At 45.3% G+C, this 24,959-nt stretch overlaps 2 protein-coding genes across 2 annotated transcripts in view; one reads left to right on the top strand and one right to left on the bottom strand.

The window, feature by feature from the left end:
• Positions 1–14,611: 14,611 nt before the first annotated feature.
• Positions 14,612–23,617, bottom strand: LOC132659713 (uncharacterized). Its single transcript, XM_060414909.1, has 2 exons — positions 16,432–23,617; positions 14,612–15,876 (listed from the first exon to the last, which is right to left on the bottom strand). The coding sequence occupies exons 1-2, from the start codon at positions 16,778–16,780 to the stop codon at positions 15,323–15,325; spliced, it is 903 nt and encodes a 300-aa protein (XP_060270892.1). The 5' UTR covers positions 16,781–23,617; the 3' UTR covers positions 14,612–15,322.
• A 752-nt stretch (positions 23,618–24,369) lies between these two features.
• The window catches only part of RHEB (Ras homolog, mTORC1 binding), a 51,456-nt gene continuing 50,866 nt past the window's right edge, over positions 24,370–24,959 (top strand). Inside the window, 1 exon segment of the mRNA NM_001161866.1 lies at positions 24,370–24,421. Within this exon segment, the coding sequence (NP_001155338.1) occupies positions 24,370–24,421 (52 nt within the window).

Below are 24,959 nucleotides of genomic sequence, written 5' to 3'. Positions count from 1 at the left end.
TCCTCTGTCGTCCCCTTTTCCTCCTGCCCCCAATCCCTCCTAGCATCAGAGTCTTTTCCAATGAGTCAACTCTTCGCATGAGGTGGCCGAAGTACTGGAGCTTCAGCTTTAGCATCATTCCTTCCAAAGAAATCCCAGGGTTGATCTGCTTCAGAATGAACTGGTCGGATCTCCTTGCAGTCCAAGGGACTCTCAAGAGTCTTCTCCAACACCACAGTTCAAAAGCATCAATTCTTCGGCGCTCAGCCTTCTTCACAGTCCAACTCTCACATCCATACATGACCACTGGAAAACCATAGCCTTGACTAGACGGACCTTAGTCGGCAAAGTAATGTCTCTGCTTTTGAACATACTATCTAGGTTGGTCATAACTTTTCTTCCAAGGAGTAAGCGTCTTTTAATTTCATGGCTACAGTCACCATCTGCAGTGATTTTGGAGCCCCAAAAAATAAAGTCTGACACTGTTTCCACTCTTTCCACTGTCTCCCCATCTATTTCCCATGAAGTGATGGGACCAAATGCCATGATCTTCGTTTTCTGAATGTTGAGCTTTAGGCCAACTTTTTCACTCTCCTCTTTCACTTTCATCAAGAGGCTTTTAGTTCCTCTTCACTTTCTGCCATAAGGGTGGTGTCATCTGCATATCTGAGGTTATTGATATTTCTCCTGGCAATCTTGATTCCAGCTTGTGTTTCTTCCAGTCCAGCGTTTCTCATGATGTACTCTGCATAGAGCTTAAATAAGCAGGTGACAATATACAGCCTTGACATACTCCTTTTCCTATATGGAACCAGTCTGTTGTTCCATGCCCAGTTCTAACTGTTGCTTCCTGACCTGCAGCAAATTTCTCAAGAGGCAGGTTAGGTGGTCTGGTATTCCATCTCTTTCAGAATGATCCACACAGTCAAAGGCTTTGGCATAGTCAATAAAGCAGAAATAGATGTTTTTCTGGAATTCTCTTGCTTTTTCCATGATCCAGCGGATGTTGGCAATTTGATCTCTGGTTCCTCTGCCTTTTCTAAAACCAGCTTGAACATCAGGGAGTTCACGGTTCACGTATTACTGAAGCCTGGCTTGAAGAATTTTGAGCATTACTTTACTAGCATGTGAGATGAGTGCAATTGTGTGGTAGTTTGAGCATTCTTTGGCATTGCCTTTCTTTGGAACTGGAATGAAAACTGACCTCTTCCAGTCCTATGCGACAGCTAGGTGCTTAGTTATGTGTTTAAAATGTTCCATACTAGTTGTTCTTAAAATTTACAAATGTTTTACAAAGTTAAAGTTATCTTTCCTTTTAAAGTAGTTTTATCTTAACCTAGACATATTAAAAATTACAGTAAGTGATAGGATATATATAGCTGAGAATTAAAAAAGCAGACAAAGCAGACCCTTGCAATTTTTCAGTGACACAGATTCATTTGACTTCCTGGTACTTCGACATGCCTTCATTAGAAGCAGACTATGCATGCTACTTCCTGTTATTAGTACATTCAAAGTTGTCACTCAAAAGTAACCATGTTATTGATTCCAGACAACTCAACACAACGTGATGAATAATTTAGATTTGTTCATTATACGCGTGCACTTGAAAGTTCTATTTATTATGCTATAAATTCGTTGATCCCAATGCTCTTTTTTGAAATAGATTTTAAGAAGCAGAAACAGTTTTTAAAAGAGAACAGAACGTACTTTCCTCTATTATTTGCAAATTGTTTTGGAGAAGAATGCTCCCACCTCTGTTTGTGAAACAGAAATGAATGTGTAAGAACGTGGGGAGCACACCTTGCAGGGAAGTGAAATGATGGGAAATGGCCACCCTGCCCCACCCCCAAGCTCATCAGCCACCTCCAGCCCTCCTGATGGTCCATGATCATTTTCAGGTAGGGGGTCACTGACGGGGGAAGCAACCCTCCTCCTCCCCCAGCCCCGTGCTAGAGCCCTGTGAGCCCCCCAGGGGGCGGCTAGCCCACAGCCTTGCAGCGCCCATGGTCTGACCCTCCTGATTCCCTGCCCTCCTGGTCCAGCCTAGATCCCACCCAGACACCACCAACCCGACGCCCCTCTCCTCCTGAAAGACCCCAGCCCTGGATGGCCACACGCACTGCGTTGGCTGGCCTCACCCATCACTTCTTCATTTGCTTAGATTTCCATCCCCTGTCATTAATTCAGCTCCCAAACTCTCAGCAAGAAGGACTCATCTCTTCGCACGGAGTTCAGAAACATGCCATAACCCATCTGTTTCCTTGTCCTTAGGGCCAGCTCTCCTCGGCTGGCCATCCTCCTGCTCAGACTGGACCAGTGACTTTTCTAGGCCCACTGTCTGGCCAGATGCTTGTCGGTGGTATTAGTTCTTCCCCAAACCAACATCTTCCTTTGTTGGTAATATTTAATTTTTGCTTTGTATATTGTAATTCAGCTCTTTATTTTCCCTTCCTTCTGATTTCCTTGAGTTTATTGTGTCCTTATTCTAAGTTCTTATCCTAAACTCATTAATATTCAGCTTTTTTTGCTGTTCTAATGTAAGCATTTAAGGGTAAAATTTTCCCTTTTATGGCTTCCATAAGCCTTGATTTTAGCGTTTTTTGTAGCACTTTTATTATCATTCAGTTTAAATATTTTCTAATTTCCTTTTTTATTTCTTTTTGACCCATGACTTAGATAGAAGTCTGTTCCCTATTTCCCAAATGAGTGGGGTTCTCTCTGTCTTTGTTGCTGACTTCCAACTTAACTGCACTGTGAGCAAAGCATATGGCCAAGGAGAGAAATTCTTGAATATCTGTTGGCTTGTTTCATGAACGGCTTCATAAGTGGCTTGAGTGTATTTCTTTTCATTTGTTGAGCGCCGTGTCTGATAGATGGGCATTATACAAGTTTGTTAATTCTGCTCCTCAAATCTTTCCTCTCAAAAACAAACCTTTCCTCTCCTGATTTTTAAAAACTATTTTACCTACCAACTACTGAAAGGTATTAAAATATTGGTATATGATTTCTTTCTCTCCTTGTAGTTTTGTCAAGTTTTGCTTCATATATTTTGCATGAATAAAATGTTATTGCTTATGTAAGTTTGGAATCATGATATGTTTCTAGGGATTTAAACCTTTTATAATTACTTAGAGACTCTCCATTCACAGTAAGGGTTTTGCTGTAAACCCTAATTTTTTTAAAATCAATACAGCTTCACAGGTTTTCATTTGGTCAGTGTTTGGTGTATCCTTTGCAACATTTGCTTTCAATTTCGTGTATGTTCTAGATGCTTCTCTTGCAATCACCACATGGATAGATTTTTTTCAGAATCCATTCTGTCAATTTTTGTCTTCACAACATTTTATATCCATTTGTTGTAATTACTGATATATTTGTATTTGGCTTTATTTTATGTTTTCTATTAGCATGGCCTTATTTTATGTGTATTTTTTCCCGTTGTTTTTTTTTTTCATTCCACTCCATTTCTTACCCCATTTTCTCCTTCTACTATTTGGAATTTTTGCATATTTCAGCACTATCTCAAATAGGTAGGGACTTTTTAAGACATCTAATTATCATACGATTATCTCAACTGAACATAATTAACAAAATCCCTTACTATCACATAATACCCTCTGTTCTCAAACATTCCCAAAGCAACATACATTTAGTATATTCAAATCAAGATGTAAACAAGATCCATATATTGGAGTTGGCTAATTTCTCTCTCTGCTTTTTTAATCTGTGTGTGCGTGTTAAGTTGCTTCAGTCATGTCCAGCTCTTTGAGATGCTATGGACTGTGGCCTGCCAGGCTCCTCTGTCCATGGGATTCTCCAGGCAAGAACTGGAGTGGGTTGCCATGCCCTCCTCCAGGGGATCCTCCTGACCCAGGAATTGAACCTGTGTCTCCTGCATTGCAGGAGGATTCTTTACTCACTTGAACTACCTGGGAAGCTGGTTTCAATCTGTAAGAGTTTCTCTACCCACCTCCCTTTTTCCAGGTCACTTGGTTATTGAAGGAATCAGGAGGCTTATCCCACAGATTCCTGCACACTCTGGATTGCTGATGCTTCACGAGGCGTCACTTAGTATGTTCCTCTAACCTGACTTGGGGCTTCTTCAGACTCAGGTTTAATTTTTTAGCAAACACATTTCATAGATAGGACTTGTACTTTCTATTACAAGACAATCAGACATTGTATGTTTCCTGACATGATGCAATTCAGCATACAAGTCAGAAAGCAAACACCACTCAGAAATAATAATGTCAAAAAGCCTCAGAAATATTACACGGATGCTCCAGTCTGGCATAAATACAAAAAATTCACATTCCAGAATCTTTAGTCTTATTTTAGACCATCCATTTTTATCTTCCATTTATTTGAAAATAATTAGAATCATATTAATGGGGCTTCCCTGGTGGCTCAGTGGTGAAGAATCCACCTTCCAATGCAGGAGACATGGGTTTGATCCCTGATCAGGGAAGACCCCACATGCTGTGGAGAAACTAAGCCTGTGAGCCACAATTATCATGCCTGTGCTCTAGAGCCAGGGAACCGCAACTACTGAGTCCACGTGCCACAACTACTGAAGCCTGCACGCCCTAGGGCCCGTGCTCCAAAACAAGAGAAGCACTGCAAACACCTACCACAATTAGAGTCGCCCCTGCTCGCCACTAAGGGAAAGCCCCTCCAGCAACAAAGACCCAGTGCAGTCCAAACATCAATAAATAAAATTATTTTTTATTTTATTTTATTTTTTTTTAATTTTAAAATCTTTAATTCTTTGAATGCATGTAAGAATTAAAATTATTTTTTAATAAAGAATCACATTTAAAAAGAAACGTTTCTTTTGTGAGAAAGGATAAAAATGTTCCTGTGTTTTCTGTGAAAGAGAAAAATATGACCACATAATGCTAAGACTTACCAGTCCTTCTTATCAAAGGTCCACCTAGTCAAAGCTATGGTTTTTCCAGGAGTCATCTATGGATATGACAGTTGGACCATAAAGAAAGCTGAGCACCAAAGAATTGATGCTTTTGAACTGTGATGTTCGAGAAGACTCTTGAGAGTCCCTTGGACTGTAAGGACAGCCTACCAGTCCATCCTAAAGGAGATCAGTCCTGAATATACATTGGAAGGACTGATGCTGAAGCTGAAACTCCAATACTTTGGCCACCTGATGCAAAGAACTGACTCATTGGAAAAGACCCTGATGCTGGGAAAGACTGAAGGCAAGAGGAGAAGGGGATAACAGAGGATGAGATAGTTGGATGGTATTGCCGATTCAATGGACATGAGTTTGAGCAAGCTCCAGGCGTTGCTGATGGACAGGGAGGCCTGGCGTGCTGCAGGGTCCATGGGGTCACAAAGAGTCAGACACAACTGAGCAACTGAACTGAACTGATCAGTCCAGCAGCTAGCATAAACTTCTACTTTTTGCTCTTTGGAGGTAGGAAAATTTAAACATTTTAAAAGATGACGATTTTATAATAATATATATATTTTATTACAGTTTGGTAAAATGGGTTTTAAGTGCCATTTTGAACAATGCACACTATTAAAGAAATATCAAGTTTTGCCCTTGAATTTTGTCCTATATATGTTGAAAATTTGGGTGGCTTAAGAAATTTTTTTCATCTATATTGAATAGAATCAGCTTACCTATCATACTGCTTTGGCTATTTACAGTTCTTTTCTTTCCAGTTAATGAGACAGCTGAGAGATGAGTATCGAGAGCAGTCGAAAAGAGTTCTGTTCTGATAAACTGGTTTTCAAAGCTGGTTTTTACATATATTCTTTCCAATCAATGCTCTCTTTGCTTTGCTCTCATGAAACTCTCTCTCAAAATGGATCTATATTGACAACAACCCAGGGACAGAAGGAAATAAATGAAAGTTGTCATTCTCTCCACCCCTTTCTACTTTATTCCTGAATATCTCAACTGGGGCTGAAACTTCTGACTCCAGGCTTCAACCTTAACATAAATGCGTCTAAGAAGGAAGAATATAGTAAACCCCAGGGGCTTGTGCTGTTTCCATCAGTCACTCAAGGAGTTCTTCCCTTTTTCTGGAGGCCTTTGGTTGTACGGATTTATCCAGTGATAGTGAGTAATCCTGACTGCCTCCACTATTTACCCAATTCACAAAAATTACTTAATGGGGAAGGGAAATCACAAGTGAAAAAACAACTGCAAGCTAAAATTGCAAAATGACAATTGTCATAATTTGCTGAATGAAATTCTACTTACACAATCTGAAACTTGAAAAGTCACAGGTTAACTATAATTTCTAAGATAAGCCCTCCACTTTTCCAGAATTTATGTACCCCGGCCCCCTGATATTTTTCAAGACTGCATTCCCTGATATTTTTCAAGGAATGAAAAGACATATTTTTCAAGAGCCGGCCCCTCTGCCCCTCCCTCTGTGAGTATTATGATTAAATACTGACAACAGGCAACTCTGTTCCAAGTTCACTCAAGGACACGAGAGCTGCTCCTGAGAACCAGTCAGTTAGGAACCAAAGGACTTGCCTTGCGTCCTGGGCTCCTCAGAAAAGCTCCAGGCAGGCTGATCACCTTGGTGACAGGTTCCACAGACAGGAGAGACGGAGGGAGGCCTCCACCCCACACAGCCGGCTCTGGGAGACAGCGCCACTCCTCTCTGACTGAGTGGGACCCTGAGGGGCCTTCCTGGGACAGGCCGCCCCCATCCCCTCTGCTGGAACACCTCTCTGAAGGACTGGCCAGCACATGATACACATCGCCTAGGTTGTCCCACAGGTGTGAAAACCTCACCAAATGAAGACGTTAACCACTTGAGGACCAGGAGCACCCAGCTCCCAGGTCTGTGGAGCCCAAGGACTGACCCTGTGAACCCTTGTGACACCACCCTGTGTGGCCTCCCCATCAGCCAGTCAGAGGTTTGCGCACGAGCTGATCCCAGACTCTAAGACCCTCCTTCCGCACTAGGCTTTTATTTATCTTTTAAAATTATTTAGTTGGCTGCACCAGGCCTGAGTTGCAGCATGCAAGACCTTCTGTAGCTGCAGCCTGCAGAAATGCAGCCTGCGAACTCTCCCTTGCGGCATGTGGGGTCTAGTTCCCTGACCAGGGATCGGACCTGAGCTCCCTACATTAGGAGTTTTAGTCCTAACCGCTGGACCACCAGGGAAGTCCCTCACTTGGCTTTTTTTTTTTTAATATAAATTTATTTATTTTAATTGGAGGTTAATTACTTTACAATATCATATTGGTTTTGCCATATATCAACATGAATCCGCCACAGGTATACACGTGTTCCCCATCCTGAACCCCCCTCCCTCCTCCCTCCCCGTACCATCCCTCTGGGTCATCTCAGTGCACCAGCCCCAAGCATCCAGCATCATGCATCGAACCTGGACTGGCTATTCGTTTCATATATGATATTATACATGTTTCAGTGCCATTCACCCAAATCATCCCACCCTCACCCTCTCCCATAGAGTCCAAAAGACTGTTCTATACATCTGTGTCTCTTTTGCTGTCTCTCATACAGGGTTATCATTACCATCATTCTAAATTCCATATATATGTGTTACTATATTGTATTGGTGTTTTTCTTTCTGGCTTGCTTCACTCTGTATAATAGGCTCCAGTTTCATCCACCTCATTAGAACTGATTCAAATGTTTTCTTTTTAATGGCTGAGTAATACTCCATTGTGTATATGTACCACAGCTTTCTTATCCATTCATCTGCTCATGGACATCTAGGTTGTTTCCATGTCCTGGCTATTATAAACAGTGCTGAGATGAACTTTGGGGTACACGTGTCTCTTTCAATTCTGGTTTCCTCAGTGTGTATGCCCAGCAGTGGGACTGCTGGGTCATAAGGCAGTTCTATTTCCAGTTTTTCAAGGAATCTCCACACTGTTCTCCAAAGTGGCTGTACTAGTTTGCATTCCCACCAACAGTGTAAGAGGGTTCCCTTTTCTCCACACCCGCTCCGGCATTTATTGTAGCCATTCTGACTGGCGTCCTCACTTGGCTTTAAAATTAAAAAATGCTTTGCTGAAAGCTTTCGGGGAGTTTCGGGCTTTTTACAGCGTGAGCCGCCCGTCTCCTTGCCTGGCCCTGCAGTAAACCTGTCTCTGCTCCAGCCTGCAATGCTTTGGTGTGTTTGTTCTCACACGCGGGTTCCGCTGCCCCCAGGTTGCACCCTTTCTGCCTGCGGCACCCGTCTCTGCTGCATGATCTTCAGCGGCTTATGGCTCCTGTTTCCCTGTGTCTTTCGGCTTCTACCCTGCTTCCAACTTGACACATCTTACATGCAAGCCCCGAGCAGCTGGGACCGCTGAGCCAATCACACAGTACAGCTCACCCTTCGAGCCGGGCTCTGAGCAGGCCACCCTTGGCTCACGTGCTTGTCCTGATCCAGCCACTGCAGGATCAAAACCGTCCCGTCACAGACCATGCCACCCTGTGAAGGAAGAAACCCTCCAGCAGGGCCCTGCAGCTGTGAAAAGCCTTCCAAGGTCTCCCCAGAAAGCAGCTGTGGAATTAAACCGGTGAGCATCCTGGCTGGCCTGCTCAGGAGAGTTGAAAATAAAACTATCCATTCAGACTCGATGTTCTAATGTAATGACTTTGATCTAATATTAGCTTAAGTTACTAATGAGTTCCTACATTTCAGCAAATGCTGAGACAAAGCTATACTCCAAATCAGGATGGGCTATTTCAGTTCAGAATTTAGGTGCAGTTAGGTGAAGTTCTGTACGATACACTGTTGTTCAACCGGGGCACAACGCTTATTCCCAAAATTCTCCTGTTGGAATGTTTTTATTGTTTAGTATATGGTATACTAAATGACACATTTGCTTGAATCTTGACAGCTGGCTAATTTTATGCTTGCATTAATCTTAAAAATTGTAATTCTCATGGAAGGAAATTCACAGCCAAATTTTCTTACACACCATTCAAGCTTCTTTCTTATCGTTTATCTGGGCACATCACCTTTTTACATTATTTATTTTTTAGCATCCAACCCATGTTGTAAGCTTCCTCTCTGACCCTGACCTTGGTCATGTTGACCATCCCACTAACAAAGGAAACTTCTGAACCAAGCTTGGCGCTGCCCAGCTCAGGGAAGACCTCTGTCTAGCACGCTCCAGTCAGATCTCTTTCTTCCTCCAGCCAAGTGCTGCCTCTAAGGCTTTTCACTGGTTTGTCTCCAGCTGGCTGTTCCCCTCTCCTCTTAACTACTGTAGCTGGTTTTCTTCTCTTCCCAGCCACCGTCCTCAAGGTCAAGCAAAAGAGCCCTCCCCACTTTAGAAGTTCTGGGACGGGAACCTTTTCAGCTCATGGAAGCATCTGATACTCCTTTCATGTTTGTTTTGGTTGACTCGCTTTAATTTCAAAAGACTTATGTAGCTAATCTCTCCTCCATCAAAATCAAAGGAAAGTTGGCTTTCCTTGGAGATGAAATCTTTAACAAAAACCAAATTAAAGAACAAGTAACACGATGTGAACTGATACTATGAAAGAATTCAGAGAAAAGTAGATATCATAGAATAATTTCAAAACAAGACTACGAGGAAAGTTTATATTCAATGCCATCTCATATGCTGCATGAGAGAATACACACTGAAGACAGAACCAAGTATTCAATCCAGTCCCAAAAGAGAAAAGAAGTAAAAGTAAAGGGACAAGAAGACAGGCGAAGCCTCCTGAAGCGTTAGGTGGGGAGCCTCACCCAGCCCGTCAGTGGGCTCTGGAGGCACACGGCGGTTGCGTGGCTTGCCAGATTTTATGAGGCAGAGCAGGCGTTCAAACCCTGGGGTATTTACTCAAAACAGAAGTCCTTGCCTTGTTGATAGGCCATTTCTGGAATAAAACTGGCATACCAGTTTTTTTTTTAAAGATGATTTCGGATACAAACATCTCTTGCTAAGGTAGGAGAGTTGGAACCAACTGTATCTTGTCCTAGAGCAAATAAACACCACACTTAGTGGTGAAAGGTGTACTGCTTACTCCCCAAGGTCAAGGACGAGACAAGGGTATCTGCTCACACCACTTCTATTCAGGATCATAGTGCAATAAGACAAGAAAATTATATAAAGCACCCAAAATGAAAAGCAACCAGTAAAAACTGTATGATCATCAACACAGAAAAGCTAATGGCCTTCTACAAAAAGATCTACTAAAACTAGTGAGTTTAGCAATGTTTTTGGATAAGAGATCAGCAGTCAAAAATCAATTGTATTTCTGTATACAAGCAACAGGCAATCAAAAATAGAAAAATTTAAATCCCATTTACGTAGGCCCAGTCACTTAGTCACGTCTGCCTCTTCACGACGCCGTGGACTGTAGCCTTCCAAGCTGCTCTGTCCACGGAATTTTCCAGGCAAGAATATTGGAGTGGGTTCCATGTGCTCCTCCAGGGGATCTTCCAGATCCAGGGATCAAACCCACATCTCTTGCTTCTCCTACTTTGGCAGGCAGGTTCTTTACCACTAGTGCCACCTGGGAAGCCCCCAGTAGGGATGTTCAGTTCAGTTCAGTTCAGTTCAGTTCAGTCGCTCAGTCCTGTCCGACTCTTTGCGACCCCATGAACCGCAGCATGCCACGCCTCCCTGTCCATCACCAAATCCCGGAGTTCACTCAGACTCACGTCCATCGAGTCCGTGATGCCATCCAGCCATCTCATCCTCTATCGTCCCCTTCTCCTCCTGCCCCCAATCCCTCCCAGCATCAGGGTCTTTTCCAATGAGTCAACTCTTTGCATGAGGTGGCCAAAGTACTGGAGCTTCAGCTTTAGCATCATTCCTTCCAAAGAAATCCCAGGGTTGATCTCCTTCAGAATGGACTGGTCGGATCTCCTTGCAGTCCAAGGGACTCTCAAGAGTCTTCTCCAACACCACAGTTCAAAAGCATCAATTCTTCGGCGCTCAGCCTTCTTCACAGTCCAACTCTCACATCCATACATGACCACAGGAAAAACCATAGCCTTGACTAGACGGACCTTAGTTGGCAAAGTAATGTCTCTGCTTTAGAATATGCTATCTAGGTTGGTCATAACTTTTCTTCCAAGGAGTAAGTGTCTTTTAATTTCATGGTTGCAATCACCATTTGAAGTGATCTTGGAGCCCAAAAAAATAAAGTCTGACACTGTTTCCACTGTTTCCCCATCTATTTGCCATGAAGTGATGGGACCAGATGCCATGATCTTCGTTTTCTGAATGTTGAGCTTTAGGCCAACTTTTTCACTCTCCACTTTCACTTTCATCAAGAGGCCTTTAGTTCCTCTTCACTTTCTGCCATAAGGGTGGTGTCATCTGCATATCTGAGGTTATTGATATTTCTCCCGGCAGTCTTGATTCCAGCTTGTGTTTCTTCCAGTCCAGTGTTTCTCATGATGTACTCTGCATAGAAGTTAAATGAGCAGGGTGACAATATACAGCCTTGACATACTCCTTTTCCTATTTGGAACCAGTCTGTTGTTCCATGCCCAGTTCTAACTGTTGCTTCCTGACCTGCATACAGATTTCTCAAGAGGCAGGTCAGGTGGTCTGTATTCCCATCTCTCTCAGAATTTTCCAGAGTTTATTGTGATCCACACAGTCAAAGGCTCTGGCATATGAAGGTTTTAAAAGCTCGATGAGTTAATGCCCATAAAATGCTTAGGCCACAGTCTAACATGTAGTATCTTAAGTACTACATGCGTGCATGCTCAGTTGTGTCTGACTCTTTGCAACCCTATGGACTACAGTAGCCTGCTAGGATCCTCTGTCCACGGGATTCTCCAGACAAGAATACTGGAGTGGATTGCCATTTCCTACTCCAAATCCCATTTATAACAGCATCAAAATACGAAATACTTAGAATAAATCTGATAAAAGATATATATAGCCCATACATTGAAAAGTACTAAATACTGCTGAGAAATGAATGAAGACTCAAACAAGGGGAGTGATACACTTTGCTGATGGGTCAGAAGACTCAATATTGCTAAAATGTAAGTCCTCCCAAAATTGATTATGGATTCAAAATAATGCAAATCAAAATTCCAGCAGGCTTTTTTGTAGAAATTGACAAACTGATTCTGAAATGCACATGAAAAGACAAAGATCATAGATCAGTCACAACAACATTGAAAAATAAGAACAAGGTTAGAGGGATAAAACTACCGTATATCAAGATTCATTTCATCCATAATGGCCACTCAGTTCAGTTCAGTTCAGTCGCTCAGTCGTGTCCGACTCTTTGCGACCCCGTGAATTGCAGCACGCCAGGCCTCCTTGTCCATCACCAAATCCCGGTGTTCACTCAGACTCATGTCCATCAAGTCCATGATGCCATCCAGCCATCTCATCCTTGGTTGTCCCCTTCTCCTCTTGCCCCCAATCCCTCCCAGCATCAGAGTCTTTTCCAGTGAGTCAACTCTTTGCATGAGGTGGCCAAAGTACTGGAGTTTCAGCTTTAGCATCATTCCTTCCGAAGAAATCCCAGGGCTGATCTCCTTCAGTATGGACTGGCTGGATCTCCTTGCAGTCCAAGGGACTCTCAAGAGTCTTCTCCAACACCGCAGTTCAAAAGCATCAATTCTTCGGCACTCAGACTTCTTCACAGTCCAACTCTCACATCCATACATGACCACAGGAAAAACCATAGCCTTGACTAGACGGACCTTAGCTGGCAAAGTAATGTCTCTGCTTTTGAGAACCCCATGAACAGTATAATGGCCACTATAAAATATAAATTAGTAGATGTGAAAAGAAACAAACCAAAAAATGACCTATAATCAAGAGAAAAGTCACTCAATAAAAGCAGACCTGTGGGACTTCACTGTGGCACAGTGGATAAGAACCCGCCTTGCCATGCAGGGGACATGGGCTCGATCCTGGTCCTGGACGATTCCATATGCCTCAGACCAACTAAGCCCATGCACCACAACTACTGAGCCTGTGGTCTAGAGCCCTGGAGCTGCAGCTACTGAGCCCAGGGCTGCTGCTACTAAGGCCAGTATACCTAAGGCCTGTCCTCCACAGCAAGAGAAGCCACCGCAATGAGAAGTCCGTACAGTACAATGAAGAGCAGCCCCTGCTCACCGCGACTAGAGAAAAGTCCATGGAAAGCAATGAAGACCCAGTACAGCCAAAAATGCATAATTGTTTTTAAAAAAGCAGACCTATGGCAAACAGATAGGGAAACAGTGGAAAGAGTGTCAGACTTTATTTTTGGGGGGGCTCCAAAATCACTGCAGATGGTGACTGCAGCCGTGAAATTAAAAGACGATTACTCCTTGGAAGGAAAGTTATAACCAACCTAGACAGCATATTAAAAAGCAGAGACATTACTTTGCCAACAAACGTCCTTCTAGTCAAGGCTATGGTTTTTCCAGTAGTCATGTATGGATGTGAGACTTGGACCATAAAGAAAGCTGAGTGCTTTTGAACTGTGTGTTGGAGAAGACTCTTGAGAGTCTCTTGGACTGCAAGGAGATCCAACCAGTCCATCCTAAAGGAGATCAGTCCTGAGTGTTCATTGGAAGGACTGGTGTTGAAGCTGAAACTCCAATACTTTGGCCATCTGATGCGAAGAACTGACTCATTGGGAAAGACCCTGATGCTGGGGAAGATTGAAGGCAGGAGGAGAAGGGGACGACAGAGGATGAGATGGCTGGATGGCATCACCGACTCAATGGACATGAGTTTGGGTGGACTCCGGGAGATGATGACGGACAGGGAGGTCTGGTGTGCTGCTGTCCATGGGATGGCCAAGAGTTGGATACGACTGAGTGACTGAACTGAACTGAACTGATGAATGAATCAGATATTAGTTAGCAAAGATTTAAAAATAACTGTGATAAGTATGTTAAAGAACCTACAGAAAACAGGTATATGTTGGGGAGAGATAGGAGAACTTCAGGACAGAGGTGGAAATTATAAAAGGATCAAATGGAAATCCTAGAACTGAAGAATATGTTACCCCCAATATTTTAAATTATTAAATTAAAAATCAGAAAAAAATAGAGAAAAGAACAAACAGAGGCTTAGTGACTGGCAGAAAACTATCAAATTGCTTAATAGGTGTGAAACTGGAGTCCCAGAATAAGAGAAGAGAGTGCACAGGGCAAAAAAATACTTGAAACGTTGGCTGGGAAGTTTTCCAAATTGGATCAGAAACAGTAACTCACAAATATAAGAAGCTGAGTAAACCTTAAACAGCATTAAAGCGGAGAAAATTACACACAAACATATCACAGTAAAACTCTAAACACCAAAAATAAAGACAAAATCTAAAAAGCAGATGGGTAGCGAGGAACATAGGACATAAAGGAATTAACAAGATGATAGCTGATTTCTCAACAGAAAAAAATGGAGGCTAGCAGAAACTGGAACATCTTTAAATAGTAAAACACACACAGAGACACATAGGCACATACCACTGTCTACCTAAAATTGTCTATCAACCAAAACAACACAAAACTTTCAAAAACGTAGAGGGACAAAATAACATGTGGGAGATCCTTGTAATGATGGGATAGCTCTATGTTTTGATTGTGGTTTCAGTTACACAAATCCACAAATGTAATAAAATTGAACAGAACCACACACACACACACACACACACACACGTGCACGCACATGTAAAATTGGTGCACTCTTGAGTTCTGTGGATTGTACAATTTTAATTTCCTGGTTTTGATATCATGCTACATTTATGTAGGATTTACCATCAGGAGAGCAGTACATAGGACATCTCTGTACTATTTTTTTCAGTTCACTTCAGTTGCTCAGTTGTGTCCAACTCTTTGGAAACCCATGGACTGCAGCACGCCAGGCCTCTCTATCCATCATCAATTCCTGCAGCTACTCAAACTCATGAACATCGTGTCAGTGATGCCATCCAACCATCTCCTCCTCTGTCGTCCCCTTCTCCTCCTGCTTTCAATCTTTCCCAGCATCAGGGTCTTTTCCAATGAGTCAGTTTTTTTAATCAGGTGACCAAAATATTGGAGTTTCAGCTTCAGCATCAGTCCTTCCAATGAATATTTAGGACTGATTTCCGTTAGGATGGACTGGTTGGATCTCCTTGCAGTCCAAGGGATTCTCAAGAGTCTCCAACACCACCACAGTTCAAAAGCATCAATTCTTTGGCACTCAGCCTTCTTTATGGTCCAACTCTCACATCCATACATGCTGCTGCTGCTGCTGCTGCTGCTGCTACTAAGTCACTTCAGTCATGTCCAACTCTGTGCGACCCCGTAGATGGCAGCCCACCAGGCTCCCCCATCCCTGGGATCCTCCAGGCAAGAATGCTGGAGTGGGTTGCCATTTCCTTCTCCAGTGCATGAAAGTGAAAAGTGAAAGTGAAGTCACTCAGTTGTGTCTGACTCCTAGCAACCCCATGGACTGCAGCCCACCAGGCTCCTCTGTCCATGGGATTCTCCAGGCAAGAGTACTGGAGTGGGTTGCCATTGCCTTCTCCCATCCATATATGACTACTGGAAAAACCATAGCTTTGACTAGATGGACCTTTATCAGCAAAGTAACGTTTCTACTTTTTAATATGCTGTCTAGGTTGGTCATAGCTTTTCTTCCAAGGAGCAAGCGTCTTTTTATTTCATGGCTGCAGTCACCATTTGCAGTGATTTTGGAGCCCCCCAAAATAAAGCATCTCACTGTTTCCATTGTTTCCCCATATATTTGCCATGAAGTGGTGGGACCAGATGGCATGACCTTCGTTTTCTGAATACTGAGTTTTAAGCCAACTTTTTCACTCTCCTCTTTCACTTTCATCAAGAAGCTCTTTAGTTCTTCGCTTTCTGCCATAAGGCTGGTTTTATCTGCATATCTGAGGTTATTGATATTTCCCCCGGTAATCCTGATTCCAGCTTGTGCTTCATCCAGCCCAGCATTCTGCATGATGTACTCTGCATATAAGTTAAGTAAGCTGTTAATAATTATTTCCAAATAAAAAGTTAAAGAGAGACTTCCCTGGTGGTGCAGTGGGTAAGAATCCGCCTGCCAATCCAGAGGCCATGGGTTTGATCCCTGGTCTGGAGAGATACCACATGCTGCGGAGCAACTAACCCTGCGAGTGCCATCTACTGAGCCTGGGAGCCGCAACTACCGACGCCTCCCGCCTAGTCAGTGCTCTGCAACCAGAACCACAGCAATGGGAAATGCGGCCCCACTCGGCGCAGAGAAAGCTCTTGAAAAGCAGTGAAGACCCCGGCAGCCAAAAAGTTATTTAATTAAAAATAGGAAAAGAATCCATTTTTTTAAAGTTAAAAGAAATAAAGACAATTTTCAGATAAATGAATGCTGGATTTGTTGCCAGGAGACTACGAGAAATGCTAAAAGAAATTCTTCAGGCAGGAGGCCAACTAGGGAAAAGCGTAACTTGACTCGCCAGTCCCTGAGGGCTGCACACAGTGACCCCCTTCCAGAGAGTACAGCATGGAGAGAGAGCAAGAGGACCTCACCTGTGTGGAGGCCGACAGTCGCCACCCCAGACAGGCGATCCAGGACAGCATCCACAGTGGCAGGTCTCGTGGGGACGATCCACCTTCCATGAGATGAAAATGGCACTTCGCCTCTGTGGTCTTCCTCCCAAAACCCGCACACCCCGTTCACGTCTGAGACAAACATCAGACAAATCCCAACTGAGGAACAAGCTACAAAATCATGCCTGAAAGCATGCCTCGTGCTTTCAAGGTCATCAACAACAAGAAGAGTCTGAGAAGTGCTCATGTCCAAGGGGAGCCTAAGGAGACATGATGGGGTGTCCTGGGAAAAGTGCATTAGGGTACAACTGGGAAATCTGAATAACATATGAAATTCAGTCAGTAAGAATTAACTAACCTGTATTGATCATTGTAACGAACAGTACCACACTAATGTGGGCTATTGATAATGTGGGAGGGAGGAGACCGAGCCCAGGGTATGCGGGAATCCTCACATTACCTTCCCAAACTAAAAGATAGTTTATTATTATTATTTATTTATATATTTTAGTTTATTTTTTTTAAATAGACAAGATATAGTAACCAATTGCATCATACGAACTTTATTTAGATTCTGATTTAAACAAAGTGTAAAAGAAAATGATAATGGCATTAAGAGACATTGAAATAGTCTGGCTGTTTGGTGGGACTAAGGATTCCTTAATGGGCTTCGTTTTTCAGAGCAAAAAAGGCATTGTTTTTTTTTTTTTTCTTAAAGAGTCATCTTTTAGGGACTTCCTTGGTAGTCCAGTGGTTTGAACTCTGCACTTTCACTGTGGGCCTGGATTCAGTCCCCGGTGGAGGAACTAAGATCTCACACACACACACAAAGTCATCTATCAGAGAAAATACTGAAATAAATGAATTTGAAATGGTATGACATGCAGGATTTACTTCAAAATAATCCACATGTGGGTGGAAAATAGTTGGCAGGAAATGGGAGTGTCCACGACTGGGTAAATATGAAATGAAGCAGGGGATGGGTGGTCTGGGGTTCATCACACTAATCTCTCTACTTTTATACATGCTTGAAATTTTCCAAAGGGGGAAAAAAGTTGCAGAAATATTTGTAAAATCTGCCTTAGTGTTTTGGATGCTCAGTTTTTTAACATCTCACTATTTGTTAAGGGATATTTACTACTTTATTAGCTAATATCGAGGTGTAATTACGCTGTCATCATTAACAAAAGTGGACATGAATTCGTATTTTTAATGCTCTTGTCAATTTTTGTGTGTATTTAGTCGCTAAGTCATGTCTAACCATTTGCGACCTCATGGACTATAGCCCACCAGGCTACTCTGTCCACAGGATTTCCCAGGCAGGAATACTGAAGTGGGTTCCCATTTCCTTCTCCAAGGGAAGTTCCCAACCCAGGGATCGAACCCAGGTCTCCTACATTGGCAGGCAGATTCTTTACCACTGAGTCACCAGGGAAGCCCCTTGTCAACTTTTACCTTTTTGGAAAAACGTTCGGTCACTTTTTTGTAAGATATGATTAGGTTACCATGTTTACCTTTAACACAGTTGGCAGACAGCCCACACAAGGAAGAAGTGCAGCCTGTTATTTTTCTTACTGTATACTTACATTGCATTTTTATTCTCATCAATAATTCATGGGCTTTTTGAATGGAAACCTTAATTTTTTTCTGTATTTATTTTAGTTGGAGGCTAATTACAATATTGTAGTGGTTTTTGCCATAAATTGACATGAATCAGCCATGGGTGTACATGTGTTCTCCTTCTTGAACCCCCTCCCTCCTACCTCTCCATCCCATCCCTCTGGGTCATCCCAGTGCACCAGCCCTGGGCACCCTGTCTCATGCATCGAACCTGGACTGGTGATCTGTTTCATATATGATAATATGTTTCAATGCTATTCTCTCAGATCATCCCACCCTCACCTTCTCTCACAGAGTCCAAAAGACTCTTCTATACATCTGTGTCTCTTTTGCTATCTCACATATAGGGTTATCGTTACCATCTTTCTAAATTCCATATGTGTGTTAGTATACTGTATTGCCAGAGAAGGCAATAGCAGCCCATTCCAGTGTTCTTACCTGGAAAATCCCATGGACAGGGGAGCCTGGTAGGCTACAGTCCATGGGATCACTAGGAGTCGGACACAACTGAGCGACTTCACTTTCACTTTTCATTTTCACGCATTAGAGAAGGAAATGGAAACCCACTCCAGTATTCTTGCCAGGAGAATCCCAGGGACAGGGGAGCCTGGTGGACTACTGTCTATGGGGTCGCACAGAGTCAGACACGACTGGAGCGACTTAGCAGCAACAGCAGCAGCATACTGTACTGGTGTTTTTCTTTCTGGCTTACTTCACTCTGTATAATAGGCTCCAGTTTCATCCACCTCATTAGAACTGATTCGAATGTATTCTTTTTAATGGCTGAATAATATTTCATTATGTATATGTACCACAGCTTTCTTAACCATTCGTCTGCCGATGGACATCTAGGTTGCTTCCATGTCCTGGCTATTATAAACAGTGCTTTGATGAACACTGGGGTACACATGTCTCTTTCAATTCTGGTTTTCTTGGTGTGTATGCCCAGCAGTGGGATTGCTGGGTCATATGGCAGTTCTATTTCCAGTTTTTAAGGAATCTCCACACTGTTCTCCATAGTGGCTGTACAAGTTTGCATTCCCACCAACAGTCTAAGAGAATTAGAAAACTTTTAAGACCTATGACCATTCTGTGAGATTCAGTTTAGCAGAACTGAGGTAATACGTTCTGTAATTCCTCAGAACCAGACATGTGAAGAGGAATCCATTACAATGTTCTATATACTGAACAGTGAGGGCCACACTGACGGCCCCTCCCCATTGTGGAAACCCCACTAGGACACCTCTCATCCCAGTCACAACACGTGGCCATGAGTATGCCATGGTCAATCCATATACTACATAGGTTTCTTTGTTTTTTGTCCAGTCACTAAGTCATGTCCCCATGGACTGCAGCACACCAGGGTCCCCTGTCCTTCACTATCTCCTGGAGTTTGCTCAGATTCATGTCCACTAAGTCAATGATGCTATTTAACCATCTCATCTCTGTCACCCCCTTCTCCTCCTGCCCTCAATCTTGCCCAGCATCAGTCCTTCCAATGAATATTCAGGGTTGAGTTTCCTTTAGGATTGACTGGTTGGATCTCCTTGCAGTCCAAGGGTCTCTCAAGAGTCTTCTCCAGCAAAATTTGAAACCATCAGTTCTTCCATGCTCAATTATTTTATTTATAAATAAAAACTTTTTTTTTTAATCTACAAGAAGTTCTTTTTTCTTCCCTGCACAATAATGTTAGAAACGCTCCAGGTCCCAACACACTCGGTAAAGCCCAACACTGAGAACACTTCACACAGGAGGAGGAACCAATGGTGAATGGTCCCTCAAACCATAATTATAACTTTCAGTGGCTTATAAGCACTGTGACTAAATTCCACATCTAAGGCACATGTGAAGACCATAAATAGTCATAATCAAAGCCTTGCTGGCCAAGCCATCACGTTTTATTGCAAGGACCTGGCCTGCTGTTCTCCTGGAGCTTCCCCAGGTACTGCTGTGCCAGCTCTTAGGAGCATAGTGTTCCCCTTCAGTCATTGTGCCCGATGCCCACACATGGACCCTCAGGACTTGCTCTGCAGGGCAGCTAGCACCCCTTAAGGAAACACTCCCAGGAGGTGCACACTGGCTTGGGGTGTTGGGAAGAAGGTCAGTTTCATCCACAGCCTGGCAGAAACTAGAGTCAAACTTGAAATGAAAGTCTACTGACAACTTGAAGACTGGCGATGGGTTCTTTTCTCAGGGCTGCTGTTAACAAAGTACTGTAAACTGAGGCTTCTTTTCTCACAGTTCTGATGTCCAGAGGTATAAACGCCCCCCAACTTCAGAGGGAAGCAGGGCTCCCTGCCTCTGAAGTCTCCAGGGAGGGGCATCGCTCCAGCCTCTGCCCCCATCGTCACATCGGGGGGTGGGTGTGTCTGTGTGTGTGTCTCTCGTCTTCTCTCCTGAGGAAACCAGTCATGTTGGATTAGGGCACCCCTCCTCCAGTCTGCTGCTGCTAAGTTGCTTCAGTGGTGTCTGACTGTTTGCCACCCAATGGACTGTAGCACACCAGAACTCCTCCGTCCATGGGATTCTCCAGGTAAGAACAGTGGAGTGGGTTGCCATTTCCTGCTCCAGGGGATCTTCCCCACCCAGGGATCACACCCGTGTCTCCTGCGGCTCCTGCACTGCAGGTGGATACTTTACCACTGAGCATCATGGAAGCCAACTCCAGTTTGACCTCATCTTAACTAATTATATCATCAACAGCTCTATTTCCAAATAAGATTACATTTTGAGAGGGTTAGGACTTTGACATATCTTTGTGGGGGACACATTCTGAGACAGGCTGGGACCTTGGACCCCCTCCTGCAGTGCTCGCACCTGGACAGATGTCCTCTCCCACTCCTTGGGCATCAGAACACAGAGAAACTACAAGGGACTAGAGATAGTTGCATATTGAAAAGCAGAGACATTACTTTGCCAACAAAGATCCACCTAGTCAAGGCTATGGTTTTTCCAGCAGTCATGTATGGATGTGAGAGTTGGACTGTGAAAAAGCTGAGCACCAAAGAATTGATGCTTTTGAACTGTGGTGCTGGAGAAGACTCTTGAGAGTCCCTTGGACAGCAAGGAGATCCAACCAGTCCATCCTAAAGGAAATCAGTCCTGAATATTCATTTGAAGGACTGATGCTGAATCTGAAGCTCCAATACTTTAGCCACCTGATTTGAAGAACCGACTCATTTGAAAAGACCCTGTTGCTGGGAAAGATTGGAGGTAGAAGAAGGGGACCACAAGAGAATGAGATGGTTGGATGGTGTCACCAACTCAATGGACACGAGTTTGAATAAATTCCGGGAGTTGGTGATGGACAGGGGGGCCTGGCGTGCTGCAGTCCGTGGGGTCTCAGAGTCAGACACGACTGAGCGGCTGAACTGAACTGAAAGATAGCTGCACACGTGCACTGTAGGGGAGAATTATCAACAGTAAGAGACAAGAAGGCCAAAACCCAATGGTTGCTTCTGAGTGTCAGGAGGAGAAAAGGGTGATCCCTGCACCCAACATCACCAGTGGGATCGGCAGCCCACCAAGCCACCCCTTCCTGCTAAGCAAGAGCACTTGTTGCTTTCTCTCTCTCCTTCCTGCTGCAGCATGAGCCCCAATAAGGCCCTGCCTGCATTTCCCACCTGGTCTCTTATCCTACATGGTCTGGCAGCAGTCAGGTATTTCTACGTGAATTCATACATCAATCCCAAATATTTCAGGTCATCTGAGTCATTTCTTAAACCAGGGAAATTCTCCCCATTCTGGAATAAAGGAATCTTCAGAACTCCGGGGTCTGACCTGAATGGGCTTTAACACAACTGGAATATTTCACGAATGAATTTGTCATTTGCAACTGCACTTCTCGGTCTGGACTCCTAAAAGTCTGGACTCCTAAGTCTGGACTTCTCGGGCTACGGCGGTGCTTTCAAACTTTTGGGGGCAACACATAGAAAGAAATACATATTACAATGGAATGTAGGACACAATACATATATACATAGCATATATAAATATATATACATACACAACAAAAGTGTCATGAAACAATACTCACCCTTACTATGCAAGGAACTATTTTCTGTTCTGTTCTTCTGTTAAAACAAAACAAAACAAAACAAAACAAAAAACCACTAAGCTGATTTCACAACCTACTGGGGAGTCTGGTACCATTAGTTCAAAATTCTGTAGTGGGTACTGGCTCAATCGCATAGCGCTCTGTGACTCCATGGACAGTAGCCTGCCAGGATCTTCTGTCCACGGAATTTCCCAGGGAAAAATACTGGAGTGGGTTGATATCTCCTACTCCAGGGACCTTCCTGACCCAGGGACAGAACCCGGTGTCTCTTGCCTCAACAGGCAGATTCTTTACCACTACGCCACCTGGAAAAAATACTGAAGGAGAGGGATCCAATTCACAGGACAAAAATTATACATTTCCCCAGCGAGTCCATTTTAAGGCCTGAATTGTTTTAAGTATTTCAACTAATTACAGGGTGGAATGCAAAAATCAATTAACAAAAAAGACAACCTGAAAGGTTTTCTCATGTCTAGCTGGTGGCCTGGGGCTTCAACTGTAAGACACCCCTCTCCAGGACCTGAATGTGCACGAGTCCTCTCCAGTGAGCAGGGAGCAGTGGAAGGATTCTGCCCCAACGTCACTGTTCTAAACCCAACACCGCGACAGTCCTAGGGACTGTCACCTCTAAATCTTCCTAACCCAAGAATCCTGCCCTTGCCGCTGTTTCCTGGGGGCTTCTCCTCGGTGCTCACTGGGCGAGGCCATGACCAGAGAGCGGTGGTCCCACTTAACCAGGCAGGTCAACACTGCCAGACAGCCCGAGGACGACAGAGGGACTTCAGTACGAGTAGCAGGTATCTGCTTCTTCAGCAACCTCCATGGACAAGAATACCTAGCATGATAGAAAGCTCTGATCGCATCCTGTTTTCTTGGGCCTGGTTTTCACCTTCTTGGCGCATGATCCAGGCCTCCCGAGCTGGCGTCCCTCCCTGCTACCCCCAGACACCCTTCACCAGCACCACTGAAAACGGGGTTGTCAGGGCACCTCTGGAGGGAAATACAGTAGCGTCTCTTCAGCGGAGAAGTCAGCCCACGCCTGAGCGCCGGCTCTCCGGTCTTAAATCCCCCTGGAAGGACGGTTCTGGAGAGTTCTCAGCCAACAACGGCGGGTGTTTTAAGTCTGCCTTACTCAATTAGCCATGCAGGTGTTGACAGTTAAACCTGCGTCGACCCGGCGCTGTTCCTTTCCCGTGAGGTGTCTGGGATCCGCAAACGCCAGCGTTAAGACCGGAACTGAGGAGATGCATGAAAACTGAGGAGAACGCTTTTTTCATGAAACACGTTCACATTTTCAATGAACGCATACTCCATTCTTCCCATGGTCCTCCACCCATGGCTGATGCTTCGTCATCACCTACATCCTCCAACCTAGACTCACGAAAGCCAATGCAGCAATTTTAAAACAAAAACAAAAAAACACACACGAGGAAGATATCAGCCAACCAAGAGCCCAGCAAGGCACCCGCCACCAGCCTCGTGCCTTTTAAGGGCTCAGCGGGCGCGAGTTCAAGGACCGCTCAGCGGCCCACCAATCACCGCACCTCCCACGCTTCGCCCCGCCCCCTCCCCGCGATCTAACCAATCCCTGGGGAGATAGCTTCTTTCCGCCCCTCCCACCCGCCTCCAGCCCCTCAGAAGCTCTAAGCCTCCAAACTTCACCGGCGCCCAGCCGCGCGTTTGTAGTCGGCGTTTATTTTTAGCTGCCGGGCCAAGCAGCCCCCGCCTCCGGGCCCGCCTCTTCACCGCCCGCCCCCCCAATGGGAGAAGGAGTTTCCGTCGCGTCAGCGCGCGGGCGGATGGGAACTGTCCAATCAGCGCTCGGGGAGAGCTGGCGTCATTAAAAAGCGGCGGAAGACAGTGGGCGGGTCATGACGCAGCGAGTTTTAGTCGTGACTTTTCCAGGGGCATCTCGGCGTCCCCTCTTTTTCCCTTTAAAGTAAAACACTTCCCGACGCACACCCCGTGCGTTTGGGGGAAGGGGCCGCGGCCGCGGGAGGGCGGTGCTGACGCGAGCCGCCTGCGGCGTCGCGCGGTCACGTGGGCGTGTTTGGGGGCGGGGCCGCGCGGCGGTTCCGGGCGGTTGGGCGCGCGAGCGAGGAGCTGAGGCAGCCGCGCCCGCCCGCCCCGCCCCGCCCCTGGATGCCGCTGTGCCCCGGCGCGGCCGCCGCCGATCGCAGCGCAGGAGCCGCCGCCGCCGCGGTTGATGTGGTTGACCCGGGGCTGAGGAGGCCGCCAAGATGCCGCAGTCCAAGTCCCGGAAGATCGCGATCCTGGGCTACCGGTCTGTGGGTGAGTGGCGGGCGCCGCGGCCTCCTCGCTCCCCGGGCCCCGAGCCTCGCCCGGGGCCCGGCCAAGTTTGGGGCCGGCGCGGCCATGTGGCGGCCGCGCGTTTCGTAACCGGCCGCCCGCCGTCGCCGCCACCTCCATCTTGGAGCGGAGGCCGGCGGCGCGGCGGGGCCCGCGGGGCAGCGCGGGGGACGCGTGTGGGAGGCCGCGGGCGAACGGGCGCTCGGGTCGGGCCGGGCCGGGTTGGCCGCCACGCCGCCCGCCGCAGGGCCCTCCACAGCCCCGGAGTAGCACCTGTCCCCCCTCCCCGCGGGGAGCAGTCCGTGATTGTTGCTGGTGGCCTTTTCCACCCCAAATTAAAACCCGTGGGGCTTCAACAAAGGACGTGGCTCCTTAGCCGTAATTTTTCTGTCTTGTGAAGTTTGAACATTTTAAAGCAAACCCGGGAGCTCAGAGGACGTTGGCTGCTGAGGGCCAATTTCCTAGGAAGAAACTCGAAAGACCACCACCCCCCCGAAACCTCCCGCTTCGGAAGCCTCCC

This window comes from Ovis aries, chromosome 4 (genome assembly GCF_016772045.2).
Source record: "Ovis aries strain OAR_USU_Benz2616 breed Rambouillet chromosome 4, ARS-UI_Ramb_v3.0, whole genome shotgun sequence".
Lineage (NCBI taxonomy): Eukaryota > Metazoa > Chordata > Mammalia > Artiodactyla > Bovidae > Ovis > Ovis aries.
The sequence above is the reverse complement of the archived record's forward strand: the minus strand, read 5'-3'. Positions and strand labels throughout refer to the sequence as shown.